This window comes from Geotrypetes seraphini, chromosome 11 (assembly GCF_902459505.1).
Source record: "Geotrypetes seraphini chromosome 11, aGeoSer1.1, whole genome shotgun sequence".
Lineage (NCBI taxonomy): Eukaryota > Metazoa > Chordata > Amphibia > Gymnophiona > Dermophiidae > Geotrypetes > Geotrypetes seraphini.
This window is the reverse complement of record NC_047094.1, coordinates 28,744,692-28,762,487: the sequence shown is the minus strand read 5'-3', so window position 1 is coordinate 28,762,487 and position 17,796 is coordinate 28,744,692. Positions and strand designations below refer to the sequence as shown.

Sequence of the window (17,796 nt, the reverse complement as noted above, 5' to 3'; positions counted from 1 at the left end):
ATTTATCACTTTTTAACTTGTCAATTTGGCTTAGTATATCTTTCAGATTCACCAATATTTTTCAGTTTCTCTGCATCATCACCCTTGAAAACCACTTCCGGTTCAGGTAGATCTTACATCTTCCGTAAAGACCGAAGCAAATAATTCATTCAGTCTCTCCACTATGGTCTTATTCTCCCCGAGTGCCCCTTTTGCTCCTTGATCATCCAATGGTCCCACATATTCCCTCACAGGTTTTCTGCTTCTGATAAGTATTATACCAAAAAGGTAGGATAAATAATAGTACAATTCATCTTAAAACTTGTGATGCTCTATGATAGCTAGGATAATATAAAACACACATACTTCTATAAGAAAACAAGTCAGAGCTCAAGAAGACACACATAAGGAAAGAGGGAATTTGTACTTCTGGAGAGAATGAAAATATTGAACTTTGACCTCCAGAGTGACAAAGTCCACTGACTGGTCTTAGGGGATAATTTTTTATATGTTTCTTGTAACATAGACTGGATAGGGACATAAACAGTCATTACTTATGATAACCTTTGGTTAGCTTAATTCTGGCCAGAAACTTTCTTTGTTCTCTCATGTTTATTTCAAGTTCTCATATTTATCTAGATAGAATCATAGCTTTTGGAAATAAAATATAAATCAGCTCTTTTAATTGCTGAAGAGTCAAGTCTCTCATGCTGCTAATGAGGTTCTAATTAGGCCTCTGTTAATTTGAAAGTAATGATTGATTGAAATGGTGAATACTGCAATCTCTACAAAAACCCAGATGCTGTTTCTGAACTTTCCATCTGACCCTTTCATGACTCCTCATAAAATGTATGTTATCAGAACAGAAAAAAAAATGTAGAAAGGAACTTTGAAACAAAGTGCTGAGAATCATACAAGCAGTGAGCTTAAGGGGCCCATGTAAGATAGTCCCTGTTGGTTATGGTAGAAACATAAAGATGCAAGATTGTTACAGATAGGACAGATGCCCAGGGGCAAAAAAATATAATTGCCCGCACATTAGCATTTATGAGAAGCCTATCTTGCTACTCTTGTTTTCTTGAAGGTCCAGTTCTTCTGTCCTGCAAGACAATTATTTTCTTTACCTCTCCCAATTAAAAGTTTGCTAATGTGACCACATTGGATCTTATTTATGTGCCAGAGAGATTTTAAAGAAAACATTTACAAAGGTAGAGAAGGTAACCAGTATAAACCACAATCGTTGCTGTTTTTTTGGACGTCCGGAGTGTTCTTCATCAACAATGCTTGTCCTGCCACATTTAAACTTGGCAGCCCACATTTTCACCACCGAAAATGAAGGAGAAGCATCACCGTACACTGTGTCTAATTCAGATTTAATTTTGGTAGGCGATTTTCCCTTCACATGAAGGAATTTTATCATGGTGCAAAACTCAAATTTGCCTATTTATTCTAAGTGAAGCAGTTATTGACTTTAAAAGGCTGACACGACAAAATTAAATATCAGACTTACTTGAAAATCTAGCTGTAGAAGTTTGTCAATGCCATCTGCCAGTTAGCTATAGAATTGCGATGCTAATCTTGCTCTTTCTTGGTCAGGCTGGAAACTTTTAAATTGACCTTTGTACTATGAATCCACTAGAAAGAAGGCATTTTACTTCCTTGCACTATTTTTATACGTATGGGAAAATCTTCCATTATCTTTACGTTCACAATCCTAATTGAATTATTCAAAAAAGAATTTAAAAACTTGTCTTTTTACCTTAGCCTTTGAAATTTATGGAGACTAAATAAGGATTGGCAGATTTTTAGAGGCTTCGGATGTTATGAGACTGCCACCAAGTGATATACTATACTTGAATGACATACTTGATTGAATGAGTTAATTATATGTGTGATGTGTTTTTCTTTATTTTGATGGAGTTCTTTTCTGCTTTTATATTTGTTTAACTGTACATCACCTTGATTTACTTGTTAAAGTAGGCAATTTTATCAATTATAAATAAACCATAAGCCTTAGTGTGGATCAGGAAAGCCAGGATTCAAATCCCACTGCTGTTCCATGTGAACTTGGGCAAGTCACTCAACCCTCTACTACGTTAGGTTCAAAACTAACATCTTCTATACCTGAATGAAACTTACTGTGAGCTACTCCTGCTAAATCAAATAAATCAACGAATTACAGGCTTTAAAATATGTTGATTGAAAATTGAACTAGATTGGTTAACCTGATGACAAGATGTGCTGTGCACTGCCATACAGCAGGTCCCCAGTTCAATCCTCTAGTCAAACCTTTCATTCCGATGCTGCAGAGAAAGCATTCACAGCTTCCAGGGAAAGCATAATTATTGCACAATGGTGACATCTATTGGCCAGATTCAGGATCCACGATAGCAAGGCCCTATAAAGGAGTCTTGGGCCCTAGCCTAGGACCATCAATGCAATAGGTGAATTAAACTGGAAGGGGATATAAAATAGGGGGAGGAGGAGGGGAATTCCTAGATACAGTGGAACCTTGGTTTACGAGCATAATTCGTTCCAGAAACATGTTCGTAAACCAAAATACTCGTATATCAAAGCGAGTTTCCCCATAGGAAATAATGTAAACTCGTTTGATATGTCCCCCCCCCCCCCCCCGAGGCCAGCGGCACTGCCCCCCATCACCAATATGCATGAGAGATTTCATAAAGCCCCCCCCCTGCACGAACCGGCACCCCCCGCCCGAACAACTTGAAACTTACCTACCCACCTCCCCCCCATCTGGCACTGGCACGCAGCCCTCATGCTAAGTTTACTCTTCCAAAACTCTTCCCCCAACCTCCCCTTCCCCACCACTAACCCCCATTCAGACTCCATCCCAACTGACATGTACTGGGATCACTTTGAAAACCCCAATTGGTTCCAATTCCTCCAAACTCCACAACAAATACGCTAACTCTTACTGCCGCCTCAACAACTGCCCACCCATCATTATGAAATCGGCTCCCACGCCCTTCAAAGCACTGCTCTACGACTGGATCTCACAAGGGATGACCAACGGCGAATTTCCAAGTGATCTGAGGACTACAACGGGAGCTCAAGGCAGCCATTTCCTATGAGCGATCTGCATGGGGCAGGAGCATGGGAAGATCGCTCATGCCCTAAAAACCTGCTAAACCACCAGGTAAGGCTTAAGGAGCGGCTTACAGGGCTTAAAATAGCCAGGGGAAGCGGGGGTTAGGGGCAGAACCGGCCTGAATATTATTTGTGGCTTTTTAATATTCGCGGACCGGCTCTGCCCCTAAACCCGTGGATACGGAGGGAGAAGTGTACACTGTTTAATGAGCTAAATAATTACAGTATCATAAAACTGCAACAATTACATGGAAATGTAAAATGACTGAAGCTAACCATTAAGATCAGCACTCACCAGATAAGCACAAAAAAGGGAACAGCAAAAGCTTCTGATGTTATACCATTAAAGATCTTCTGGAGACCAGGTGGCATCCTGTTCACAGTGTATCCAATAATATCCCATGAGGTGTTAAAAGCAACAAATGGTCCACATGCCTTAGAGGACCGCATGCTGTAAAACAAATACAGCTGTATTATAGATGGGAACATAAACATTGACATTAAATCTACATATAAGCAGGATAGCTCATTTCTTCACTGTATGAACACTATATAAAGAAGACAGAAATCAAAAATAAATGTATAAATATACCATATATACTCCTGATATCATCTTTATACTTTCAATGAAAGGATTAAAATGTGTAACAAGGAGGAGGAGGGGGAAGCTGTTGAGCCACCAATAAGAATGATTACTTGAAGCCTTTGATCCTCATCCTCAGCTTTTCCTTTTTTTTTTTTACCTTCATGTCAGCTTACTCCATGAAAGTCAAAATATAATGAGCTGTTTGATAATTTAATTTTCTTCCCAATTACTGTGACCTTATGGTTTCTTGATACAAGCTGCCGGATACTTCAGAGTGAACATTTGCACGATAAGGCCTATTTTGCCATGAGTGTGTGATCGATAATTTAGGATCCAGTCATCATGATCATTGAGGAGGAAGAGTCCTAGTAGTTAGTGTGGTGACCTGAGAACCTAGTGAACTGGGTTCAATTCACACTGCAGCTCCTCGTGATTCCAAGCAAGTCATTTAACCCTCCACTGCCCCATGTACATAACATAAAAGTTGCCATACTGGGACAGAACAAAGGTCCATGAAGCCCAGCATCCTGTTTCCAACAGTGGCCAACCCAGCTCACAAGTATCTGGCAAGATCCCAAAGCGTAAAACAGATTTTATGTTGCTTATCCTAGGACTTCTCTTTTAGGAAATTATCCAAACCTTTTTTAAACCCTGCTAAACTAACTGTTTTCAACACATTCTCTGGCACCAAATTCCAGAGTTAATTACACACCAAGTAAAAAAAATATTTTCCCCTGTTTGTTTTAAATCTACTACTTAATAATTTCATTGCATGCCTCTTAGGTGGGGAACTTAGGGGATAGTGGGTTTGGTTGTTAGGGGGTTGTGGTTGGAATCTGTATTTTCTTGTATTCCACACCTGGTTTTTCTTCATTAAGAGTTTGGTGGTAAATATGAGGAGTGGGACTTTTGCATGGGTGGTCGCCTCTGAGAGTTTCTAAGCATAATTTTCTGTTGTGGTTGTACTATGGTTCTTTGGTCTCTTTGGCCTGTCTTGGTAAGGTCCTCAGTTACAGAGTGGATATATTTTCTGGGAATATGGTAGGGGTGGGAGCTGGGTTGGGAGTACAGGTCAGTTTACTATATCTGTTGACTCTGTATTGTGAAAGATTTTTGTTTTAAAAAAAATTTCAAATAAACAGATTTCTAAAAAAATAATAATAATTCCCGTCCTCACCTTCACAACCTTCTAATAAATACAGTATATTTATAAAATCTGATAGATGATGAACATGAAATTATTACTCACTATGCAATGCCAGTTCCCACAGGGATACAGGCCAGAATCAGCCCGATTAACAGCACCAGCAGAAAGAAAAAGTTAGAACTCGAGGCTCGGAAAGGCTTTGGGGAAGGTATACAATTTTTCATCAGACCAATCTGTAACAGTAAAGAAAAGAAAATCAGACTATTTTCTTTGCCATTCAGCTGATCTGCTCCAAGACATTATAAATGTACAGATTTCGGTCCGATTTCTAATAAGGTGCTTTCTTTTACTTTTGTTATTATGAATGCATGTATAGGTTTTTTTTACATGCATACAGTCAACTATGTGGATGTGTGTTTCAATGAAATGAAAAAAAAGGAAACAGAAAAATTTAAAGATAAACTTTTTCCACAACACAACCCTACAAATTTCTGCGACAGGCACTTTTATTGATTTGTTATATATTTTCTAGTTATCATCCACTCCTCTTATCAAACAGAAAAACAGCTGATCCTGCTACCTGGCCGTTCGCTCACGTCTGAGACAGCCCAAAGACGCTCTTATTCTCATTACATACCCAGATTATGGCATATCATCCCCTCATCCATTAGATCACTAGACAGTCTTTGGAACTTTGGGAAAGCCATGAAAATCCCTCTCTTTACAAACCCAACTCCGTAACAACCCGCATCTACACCCCAGATGGATAGATCTCAAAGGCACCGCCTAATACACCAAACAACATCTCTACACTCGCAAGCCACCGCAAATATAACCTGATTTACCATCACATTCTCCGACAAAAAAGATACACCCATCGCTAGGAAAGCTATGTTATCTCCATGTTATACCTACACTGTAAACGCTGCAATGTAATCTACCCTATGCCGGGATCCGGAAGGTTCGCCCCCCACATTTCGCCCCCAGCAATTCGCCCCTCACATTTCGCCCCCCACATTTCGCCCCAGACACATTTCGCCCCCACACATTTCGCCCCCGCACATTTCGCCCCCCGGATGTTTCGCCCCCACACATTTCGCCCCCGCACATTTCGCCCCTGAGTGTCAGACTATTCCTCTCGCAGGCGATTTCTTTGCCGACACGACGGCGCTCTCGATGAGGAAGAGGACGGTGGGGGCGGCCCGCCCGGAACTTGCGTGCGGGTCCGCCCGCCTTAGAGCGCTGCGCCTTCTTGCCGATCGGCTTTCTGCCCTCGGCGTTTTTTAAACTTGTTGCCGGCTCTCCTCGCGTGGAGCTGGTGCAGGAGGGGGGGTGCGGCTTGCAAGGAGTCGGGGCGTCGGCCGCGCCGGCTTTCAGGGCCGCCGACTCCCTCCTCCCTGGCCGCAGGTTGCTTTGCCGTTCGGGGTCGGCTAATCGTTGGGGGGGGCGGCACCTCTGCCCAGGCCGCGGGCCGCGTGTGAGCCAGCGGCTCGCGGCACCGAACAACTCTCTTCCTGGCAACTATATGAGCGGGGCGGGTCGCCCCACACGTGCGGGCTGGTCCGCCTGCCCGGGAGCGTCGGATCGGATTCCTGCCCTTAGCCGGTAGTCTTCCCTCCTCTCATACCGCGGGCCGCGTTGGAGCCAGCGGCCCGCGGCGCAAAAGCGCACCGTACCGGCGCTCCCCTCCTCCCGGCCGGGCCGCTTGGGGGCTCCTTCTCCCCCTCCGGCACCAATGGCCGACCGCACCACACCGGCGCTTCCTTCCTCCCAGGCCGCGAGCCGCGTAGGAGCCAGCGGCCCGCGGCAAAAAACGCATTAGACCGGCGCTCCCTTCCTCCCAGGCCGCGAGCCGCGTTAGGGCCAGCAGCTCGCGGCGCAGAACGCGCGTGCCGGCGCTCCCCCTGTAGCGGCTGGCGGCGCCGACCGCAGCGGACCGGCGCTCCCCTACTGCCGGGCCGCGGGCCGTGTTGGGGTTGTCTGCTCGCGGTGGCGTTCGGGGTCGGCTGGTCGTTGGGGGGGGCCGCGCCTCTGCGCGGGCCGCGTTTGGGCTGGCGGCTCGCGGCGCCGAGCGACTCTCTTCGCGCTGGGGGGCGGCGCCGGCGTTCGGGGGCGCATCAGCATACTCCCTGACTCCTTAAAAAAAAAAAACCGCTACAAATTCAAAGTGCACAGCTGGCGGCCCTGCAGCTCCGGACTTCCCCACACCTGCTCTCTCCCCCCCCCCCCCCGATCACTATTATTTTAAATGTTATGGCAGCCACGGCGCTGTATCCATCGGAGGAGACTTCTAACCTCGGCCTGCCCCGGAACTCTTCCTGCAACAGCAACTTCATGGCCGAGGTTAGAAGTCTCCTCCGATGGATACAGCGCCGTGGCTGCCATAACATTTAAAATAATAGTGATCGGGGGGGGGGGGGGAGAGAGCAGGTGTGGGGAAGTCCGGAGCTGCAGGGCCGACATTAGAGGCAGTGAGAACAGCCAGCTGTGCACTTTGAATTTGTAGCCTGCCGTCGTGTCGGCAAAGAAATCGCCTGCGAGAGGAATAGTCTGACACTCAGGGGCGAAATGTGCGGGGGCGAAATGTGTGGGGGCGAAACATCCGGGGGGCGAAATGTGCGGGGGCGAAATGTGTGGGGGCGAAACATCCGGGGGGCGAAATGTGCGGGGGCGAAATGTGAGGGGCGAATTGCTGGGGGCGAAATGTGGGGGGCGAAACTTCCGTGAACCCCCTATGCCTACTAAGTCTGTATGTTATGTCTTCACTGTAAATGCTGTAACCTAAACCCCCTTGTCTATATTGTAAATGCTGTAAAGTCTGTATTTCTCACAAAGTTTGTCCTACCCATACTATGAATGTACTCCTGTAACCCGTTCTGGGCTCCTTTGGGAGGACGGGCTAAATAAATGAATAAATAAAATAAATAAAAAGCCATACTGACGTTTATTGAAATTTATTAACCAACTTTGTGACATGATTTGCCTAAAGGTGATATTGATATAGTTCATTATCTTATATATTGTACTTTAAATGAAATATCTTATATATTGTACTTTAAATGAAAACTAGAATGATTTTGAAATGTGAAAGTAGGAACTTACCTTCTGATATAACTGCAAGAAACAGCTCCAGACCTGTAGCAATACCACTCTAGGAAATGTCACACTTTCTGCAATATTAGAAATGTCCGCTACTGCAGTAATATTTACTTAAAAGGGCCAACTCTAAAACCGATGCCTCTTCCAAACTCACAGCCTCTTGTAAGCATGTTACCCACTATATTGTAGATAAACCTTGTCCTCATATTTCTTACAGCTACCTTTTTTTATTTTTCATAGCTTTCTGCTAGACCCTATATAGCAAGTCAGGTTTTCAGAGTACTACTGAGTACGCATGAGAAATCTGCATATATTAGAAGTTCAGTATAAGCAATATCACAATTCACTGTAGATATCCTAATCAGCAGCAATGGTATTCAGTTCACCTTCGGTCCAAGAACTGCCAATAGGTCAGGTTTTCATGCTATCCCTAATGAATATGCATGAGAGATTTCCACACAATGGAGGTAGTATATATGCATTCTCTCACATACAAATTCATCAGGGATATCCTGAAAACCTAATAGGTTGATGGCCCTCAAGCTGGGCTATGGAGTCCCTAGGGTAGGTTTGGGGATCCCTGTATTAACATAGATGTTACTGTTTGCCAATAGGATTTTCAATATTAAAAACAAAAAACTAAATGGTTTGGGCCAGGTACTAGGAACCTGGATTGGCTACCGTGAGAACAGGCTATTGGGATTGATGGACAATTGGTCTGACCCAGTAAGGCTATTCTTATGTTCTTATGGTTTTAGCAGTTTCCATATACTTTTTTTTTTTTTTTTTTTGGGGGGGGGGGCAGTTTAACTGGTGCTCTCTTCCTGGGGCTTCAGCTCCACAAGTATTCATTAGCAACTGCCTGGGGGGGTTACTTCTAGTCTCCATTTTTAATCCCTCTCCCCCTCTCTCTGCTGTTGAAGCAGTGTACATTTAGGCTAGGGAGAAGGCTTACAATCTAAGTTTGTAAATGAGGCAATGGAGGGTTAAGCGACTTGCCCAGGATCACAAGGAGCTCCAGTGGGATTTGAGCTATGTTCCCCTTGTTCTTAGCCTGCTACTCTACATGCTCAACCACTGCAAAGTATAATCCTTTGCAGAGAAAGTCATTAAGCTACTGGACCTAAATGTACACTGCTTCGCTCTCCTTCTCTCCACAAATCCAGCAGACTGCCAAAACCTGTCACTTCTTTCTCTATATCACCACCAAAACCCTTATCACCTCACACTTCAACTTGCTTCTCACAGGTCCTCCTCGCAACTACCTCTCTCCCCTTCAATCTGATCAAAATTATGTTGCATGACTTCTATTCTGCCAGTTACTATACCCATATCACCCCTCTCCTTAAAGCACTCCATTACTTCCCCATCCATTACCACATACAATTCAAACTCCTCTTACTGACTTACAAATGCATTCACGCTGCAGCTCCTCAGTATCTCTCCTCTCTTATCTGTCCCTATACTCCGCCCCGGGAACTCCATCCATTAGATAAGTCTCTTATCGGTACCCTCTCCACTAATGCCAACTCCAGACTGAGGGCTAGATTCTTAAAACTTCATGCTAAAATCCAATGGATCGCTGTCGCAACCATTATTGTAGCAATTTCATAAAGGAGAGTCATTCTCCAAAAACCTTGCATGCAAATGAGGTTGGCGGAGAGTAGCGAAGATTCGCTAAATTTGCATGAGCCTATCACGATGGGCACATGTGCAGAATAAACGTAAAAATTAAAAAATAAAATAAAAACAAATTGAAGATCAGCAGGAGGAGCCTTAAGTGTCTGGGCCAATCAAAGCCTTAGGCCCCTCCCTGGCACATCCCAGGATGCACTGGGGAGGGGAAGGCCCGCCATTTTGAAGAGGCAGGCCTACTCTGGACATGTCCAGAAATCCTCTTCTGTAATCCGCCTTGAACCGCAAAGTAATGGTGGAATAAAAATCACTAATGTAATGTAAAGTATCCATCCCTCCAGCTGGCCTTCGTGAACAAGATAGGTTGAGGGGTAGTAGACTAAAGAGTAATGTTAGGAAATTCTTCACGGAGGAAGAGTGGTTGATGCCTGGAATGTGCTCCCAAGGGAGGTGGTGGAGAGAAAAATGGTGAAAGTTCAAAAAAGCATGGGATGAACACAGAGAATATCTAATCAGAAAATAATGGTATATATTGAAGAACCGAGGTCTGTACTGGGCAGACTTCCACAGTCTGTGTCCCATATATGGCCATTCAATTGAGGATGGGCTGGGATGGTTTAGAAGGGCTGGAGTGAGCTTTGACGGAGACTACAGTAGATGGAACCTATGACAGTACCAAGCAGAGCTCTGGGGTTCCTGTGGCTGGATTACTGTACTGTACTCTATGAAGTATATTGGTGTGACTATAAAGGGCTTGTACCAACACCAATTGATTCAGAATGCTGCAGCAAGACCGATATAAGTTTTAAGTGATGTGATCACATCAGCTATCTCTGCAAAAACATCACTGGCTACCAGTACAACACAGAGCTAAATTTAAAACTAAGTCTGATCTTCAAGGTAATGGGCTAGTGCACTTGAATAGGATCTCCCTCTATGCATCTCCAGGGTCCTCCCAAGGGAGTAAACCTAACTACACTCTCTTCAAAGAAGATCATATGATTTGACACCCACCAACAAGCCTTCTCCAGGGTAGCCATCTCCATTCTGAAATATACTTGCAGAAAATTTTGTTAGGCAAAGCCTCATTCTTTTCTCAAGCCTTCAATGGAAAAAAAAATAAACTAAACTAAACAAAGTCACACGCCCAAAGACTAACATCGGCAGTGCTTACTGTTTTTACCCCACATGCACCATTTCCTTAAGTTAGTTACCTTTATCTAACTCCTGTTGCTCTTCTCTGTCTATATGTTCCTCCTCTGCTTAAACATCTTAATAGACAATACAGGGATAAGTATTTGTTATTTGAATATATTTATTGCTGTAATATTTCTTGCCTACACGCTGTATAATGCCTTTGGAGAAATAAATCCTAATACATAAAATCCCCAAGCTTGCACAATAAATTCTATATATCATATCAATATCATATAGTGTTCAACATATAAATCAATGTAGTCCATTCATACACTGTATAATAATTTACTTATCTTAATCTTTCAAATATTGCCTAAGTATTTGGTATATCATTCAAGTGTTCAAAATGAACATTACCCCTTCCCCCTTTTACAAAAGCATGGAAGAGGTCTTTAGAACCGGCCAGGGCACTGAATGCTCTGCGTTGCTCCAACAGTCATAAGAGCAGCGCAGAGCATTCAGCGCGCCAGCCAACACTAAAAACCTCTTCCGCGCATTTGTAAAAGAAAAAAAAAAAAGTGGGGGTGGGTAGATGAATAAATTAATAAAATACAAAAAAGGTTCCATGCCACTACCTGCTTCTTATATTCTTAATATGGACAAAAAAAGCTTGTTCCTTCCTTTTATTACTTCATAGTTGTTATAATTTTTGGTAGTCCAAAAGTTTTTGTAATTGATATATCTTTAAGGAAATTATGAATATTTATTAGAAGTGCCCCATTTCACTTCTCGCCCTTACCTTTTTGATATAAAAGATGATAAAATATTTCACAGTTGCTATAGCAGGAAGAAGCGGACAATAAAAAGTCCCTATCCAACAGATTGTCTGTCCATAAACTATTTCCAGAACATTCTGAGGAATTTCAAATGTTTGCAGTCCCCACCACTGTAACGGCTTAAAAGAGCAGTGCTGCACCAGTAATCTGAAAATAGAAAAAAGAAAAAAAAAAAAACCCCAAAAATAACAAAACATTTCTTGTTAGAACAAGTATTCTGTTAACATTGGTTCAAAAACCTATAACAATTCTGTTTTAACAATATCTAAAGTCTGAATACATCCTTATTAGAACAAGCTGAAAATGTTGCACAAAAAAAATTTACCAGAAGCACATCAGGACATTCCAGAGATCAATTTGGATGAAGTTTGCTAAGACAGCAGGAACCTCAACAAAACCATAATACATGTGGATCCTTGATATATGAGCATAGATGAACAGGCATAGAAATAAGCACTTTCACTGATAAAACATTCCTTAAAACAATGGAACAATTAAAGAAAGCAAATTACTGTTAAATTTTAAGTTAAGAATTCTCCAAGTTGGTTCTTCCTAAAGTAGTTAAAAATTTCTAGTTCTCTGTTGTGAGAGTTATCAGTATTTCAAGAGAGAGTTCTTTAGACTAATAGTGGTTTCTATCAGCATACTATGCTCAGTGGGCAGTGAATACCATCATCATTTATTTATGCTTTAGCAAAGTTATAATTGTATCACAATTTTTATTTTGATGGTCACATTTACAGCTAAATGGAATAGTGATTGAAGCCACCAAAAACCTATCAAGTGGATCTTTTCAGAGATCAGTTTTATAAGCTTCAGATGGTTTAAATATTCCTAGTTTTAGGTTCTTATATAGATAATATTTTTGTATGGCAATCCATTGTAACAGAAGAATGCATGTAAAATCTGGAAACAAACAGACTAAATTCTTTCACCATTGCTGCCTCAAATAGATCTTCAAAGTCACATGGAAAGACCATACAATAAATGAAAACATCCTAGCAGGTGTAGCAGTACTTAATGACCTTGTTAGAGAGAGACATATCCATTTTGCAGAGCATATTCTCAGACTATCATGTCACCCAGTCACAGTAGCTATTCAGTGGACACCAGGAGGCAGCAAACGAGAAAGGCATCAGCCCTATATCCTTGGTGAAGCACGTTCAAACATAAGAACATAAGAAGAGCCTTACTGGGTCAGACCAATTGCCAATCAAGCCCAGTAGCCCATTCTCATGGTGGCCAATCCAGGTCTCTAGTACCTGGCCAAAACCCAAGCCTACCAATCCAAGTCGAGCAGTGGCTTCCCCCATATATTTCTCAATTAAAGACTATGGACTTTTCCTCCAGGAAATTGTCCAAACCTTTCTTAAAACCAGCTACGCTATCCGCTCTTACCACAACCTTGTTCCAGAGTAACTATTCTCTGAAAAAAAAATTCCTCCTATTGATTTTAAAAGTATTTCCCTGTAACTTCATTGAGTGTCCTCTAGTCTTTGTATTTTTTGACAGAGTAAAAAAAATCAATCCACTTGTACCCACTCTACTCCACTCAGGATTTTATAGACTTCAATCATATCTCCCCTCAGCCATCTCTTTACCAAGTCGAAGAGCCCTAACCTTTTTAGTCTTTCCTCATATGAGAGTGGTTCCATCTCCTTTATCATCTTGGTTGCTCTTCTTTGAACTTTTTCTAGTGCTTCATGGGATGAAGCACAAATCATTGCACAAAATAAAACAAATGGAAATTGTTACCTGCCCAATGTTACAAAAGAGTAGGAATGAAGATCAAGACTAATCCATTGTAGACCTCGCTAATCAATATCACCAAAATTCACCCCTTCTTCTCTGAGCACACTACCCAGACTCTTGTCCACGCTCTCATAACCTCATGCTTAGATTACAGCAATCTACTTCTAAATGGTTTCCCGTAGTGTCACCTCTCCCCCTTGCAATCTGTGCAAAACTCTGCTTCACGACTCATCTTCTACCAACCTCACTACGCTCATGTCATCCCTCTCTTTAAATCACTTCACTGGCTCCCTATCCACCTTTGCATACAGTTCAAGCTCCTATTGTTGACCTATAAGTGTGTTCATTCTGCTGCTCCTCAATATCTCTTCACTCTTCTCTCTCCTTATACACCTCCCAGAGAACTCCGTTCCTCAGATAAGCTGCTCTTAGCTGTACCCTTCTTTTCCACTGCCAATTCCAGACTTCGTTCCTTTCATCTAGCTGCCCCCTATACCTGGAATAAATTACCTGAGTTTGTCCGCCAAGCCCCTTCCTTGTTTAAAAGCAGACTGAAAACCCACCTTTTTGATACAGCCTTCAATCCTTAACCCTACCCCTTTGCCCACCAACCCAGCCGGCTGATTAACCGTTCCCCTTAACTGTATCCATGACATCCTGTTTGTCTGTTTTGGCTGTTTAGATTGTAAGCTCTTTCGAGCAGGGACTGTTTTCTTCTTCTTTGTGACTCTGTACAGCGCTGCATACATCTGGTAACACTATAGAAATAATAGTAGATTATGTTTAACTTGACCAATGGTTACATTTGTTGACTCAGATTTGAAGTCCACCAATTTTTCACTCTTTCAAAAAAAATACAAAGTCCAGGGGACACAAATTACATGGAAATACTTTTAAAGCCAAATAGGAGGAAATCATTTTTTGCTCAAAGAATAGTTAAGCTCTGGAACTCATTGCTAGAGGATATGGTAACAGTGGTTAGTGTAGCTGGGATAAAAAAAAGCAGTTTGAGGATAGGAGTTACCCTAAATGAGCTATTAGGCAGGCCTATTTGAGAGCACGCTTTGCCCAATGGGACCTTCTATTGAAAGAGATAGTGCAGACAAAAGAAGAAAAATGAACATATGTTCTACCATTCTCAAATTCAATAGGTTTATTTGTTATAATTATGAGGACACACTGGCCAATATTATGGTTATACCCCTGTTTTACTGAGTTTCCAATGATAGCACACTCTAGGGCATGCACAACAGGAGAATTATTTAATCATCAGAAATTTGATAAGTTGTGACAAATTAAGGGGGAAGGATTGCTAATGGTGTGGGCAGAAGAGTGGTAGAGATTGGAGAGACTCAGGTACTGGATGGGTAATTAGGTCTAGACAAGATACTACATGTAACAAGACAAATGTAATTTATATTATAGTATGGCCTTGTGAATTGGTGTATATGGGACGGACTAGTCAACCAATTACATTAAGGTTAAATGAACATAAATAAAGAATACTGAATATTCACAAGTTCCACTAGTACAACACTGGAAGGAGAAGAGCCATCAAGTAAATGATATTACGTGGAGAATAATAAATAATAACTTTATTTTTATATACTGTAATACCAAAACAGTTCTAAGTGGTTTACAGTAAGAGAAAAACTGACAGCCAGTGAAATACAGTCAATGCATGCAATAAAAGAAATACAAGAAGTGCATTATAAGGTAACAAATTTATCGGATAAGTCTTTACAGATTTTCTAAAGGATTAATAGGAGAAAGCCTTTAATACCATTTTGCTTAGCCAAGCATTCATTTTACCGGCTTGGAAGGAAAATGTTCTATCTAAAAATCTCTTATAAAAGTGACCTTTCGGTGAAGGAAAAGCGAACAAATGAGTTCTACGAAAATTTCTAATAGTATGAGCCAGCTCAAAATGGGAACAAAGATAATATGGGGTTGAACCGATTAAAGTTTTCAAGATACAGGCGAACTTGAAAATAATTCTTACCTCCACTGGCAGCCAATGTAATTTTCTGTAATAAGGGCTGACGATCTGTTTTTTTCAGGCCAAAAATAAGGCGAACCGCTGAATTCTGAATGATACTCAATCTTTTGATGATTCTCTTATAAGATCCAAGTAGGGCAGGGGGGTGGAAGTAGTGAGATTATTAAATTACAGAAACCAGTTTTGGACTTATAGTTTAACTATGGTGATCCTTTTAGGTTTGAATGTAGAAACTGAATGGTCATCATTAGTCTGAATGAGTGGTTTTGTGATTATCCTGGGTAAATCAGCTGATGGGAGGAGTTTTATCTACCATTTTTGTTCCAGAGAATAGCAGGTGTCTAAATGGTAATAACAGTGGTTATAGAAAAATAAAGGTGGGGGAATAATTTTATTAAGTGCAGAATTATTGTTCTTTATCTTGCAGAGGTTCCTTAATAAAGCCTAATGGCAAAAGCTGCGACATGGATTAACAATCCCCTTGGCTGACAATCCCCCGGTTTATATAAACGATAGGTTTATAATAGACTAGTCTTTAAGCCCGTTATATTAACGGGTGTTAGAATAGATTTGTGTGTCTGTCTTTCTTTCTTTCTCTCTCTTTGTCCGCTGTATGTCTGTCTGTCTTTTTTTGCTGTCTGTCTCCTTGGCTGCTGTATGTCTGTCTGTCTGTCTTTGTTTTGGTGTCTGTCTCTGTTGCCCCCTGTCTTTCTGTGTGTGTCTTTTTTTTCTGTTTGTCTCTCTCTCCTTGTCCAAAGTTTTTTTTTTGGTTTTTTTTTGGGGGGGTTCTTTAAACCTGTTCTTCTGTGTGGTTTTTTGACTGTCACCTTCTGTCTATCTCTTTGGCTGCTGTCTGTATTTCTTACTTTTGGTCTCTCTGTCTGTGTTTGTTTTGTTGTTTGTCTCTTTGGGGTTTTTTTTTCTGCGTCTCCTATTATTAACCAGCATTCCGTCCCCCTCCATTTCCCTCTCCCCACACTACTTCCCTGTGCAGCAGCAGCGTTTCCCCTACCCCCCCTTTCCCTTCCCGCAGTCTGGCCGGCTCCCTTAGTCCCTTTCTGCCCCCCCCTTTCCCTTCCCACAGTCCCGACAAACCTGCGATTCCAGCAGCATTTGCAGCACTGTACACACGCTGCTTCGGGGCCTTCTATTACCCTGATTTGCTCTGCCGCGTCTCTGATGATGTCATCAGGGACGTGCCAGAGTAAATCAGGGCAGTAGAAGGCCCTGAAGCAGCGTGTGTACAGTGCTGCAGATGCTGCTGGAATCGCAGGTTTGTCTGGACCTTGGGAACGGAAGGGGGGCGGGAAGGGACTAAGTGAGCCGGTCGGATCGCGGGAAGGGAAGGGGGGGCGGCGGCAAGGGAATAAGTGAGCCGGTCGGATCGTGGGAAGGGAAGGGGCGGTAAGGGAGTAAGTGAGCCGATCGGATCGCAGGAAGGGAAGGGGAGGCGGCAAGGGAGTAAGTGAGCCTGAAGCCACGAGTGTGGGGCCGTTTCTGCACCCGCGCGAGGTGGAGAGCAGAGAGGCTTCTCTGGCGCGCATGTGCACTCTGCCGGCCACATCCCGACAGATCAGGACTCAGGGAACATGGGATAAGAGTGCGCATGCGTGCTTAGCATATTATTATTATAGATACGTTTAAATTGAATATATTAGAAAGATAAACTACTCTTTCAATGATTATGAAGGTATTTAAATGCAAGAGAGTTATGAATGGACTGATGGAGAGGTGGGTGCCAATTACTTAGTGGCTGGCATGTTTAGCCCTAAGTTGTCAACAAAGAAACAAAATCCAACGAAAACTGCAGTACCGTCAGCCAAAGCAAAAACAAAAAACAAACTGCAGGCAACTATGTACGAGATGCAGGCAATGTTTATTATACCAAATATTTCATTTATGCAGTTAAAAATACCACCTTATAACAAACCAAAGGACTCGACACGGTCCGTGTTTCGGAAAACACTCCTTCCTCAGAGGTCCATGGTTGCTAAGGTATAAAACAACCGCCTATCTGTAATCCTTCTTCACTTGAAATGTGTGACACAAAAATAGTCAAGCAAAAGCCACTGAGGTCCAATGACATTTAATGAAAGATATTATTAAACTTCAAGAAGAATGAGTTAATGTTGTGGGGATCATACAGGGTTAGACATTCCCCAAATATGCAAAAAAGATTTTTATCAATCTGGAATTCATATATACAGGTGTTATTCCCCAAGGCACGTAGTCAAATCTGAACAGATTATAGGAAATAGTTAAGGTTCCGATTGATACCCTTTGAGTTCTTGGTTAGGGTGTGGGGAGGGGTTCTGTCATTTTTGGTGAATATCATCATGATGAAAATTTGAGGTTTTAAGAACACCCCCATCATCTCAATATTTGTAATTTTCTTGTTCAACTCGGTTGTGTACACTTTTTGATATTGATTTCTCCCTCTGACCCAGCAACTTCTGATGCAACTTCCTGGGCAGGCCGGATCAGAGGGAAAGGTCCAGTATAGGGCACAGCCTTT

At 42.3% G+C, this 17,796-nt stretch overlaps 1 protein-coding gene across 8 annotated transcripts in view; it reads right to left on the bottom strand.

Annotated features, from left to right (window-relative positions):
• TMC7 (transmembrane channel like 7) overlaps nt 1-17,796 on the bottom strand; it is a 102,404-nt gene that overhangs the window by 9,466 nt on the left and 75,142 nt on the right. For all 8 annotated transcript variants that reach the window (XM_033962902.1, XM_033962904.1, XM_033962901.1 and 5 more), the window contains 3 exons: nt 11,494-11,677; nt 4,926-5,056; nt 3,386-3,541 (listed from right to left, as the gene is read on the bottom strand). In XM_033962902.1, coding sequence (XP_033818793.1) covers nt 3,386-3,541; nt 4,926-5,056; nt 11,494-11,677 — 471 coding nt within the window. The remainder of the gene's footprint in view (nt 1-3,385; nt 3,542-4,925; nt 5,057-11,493; nt 11,678-17,796) is intronic.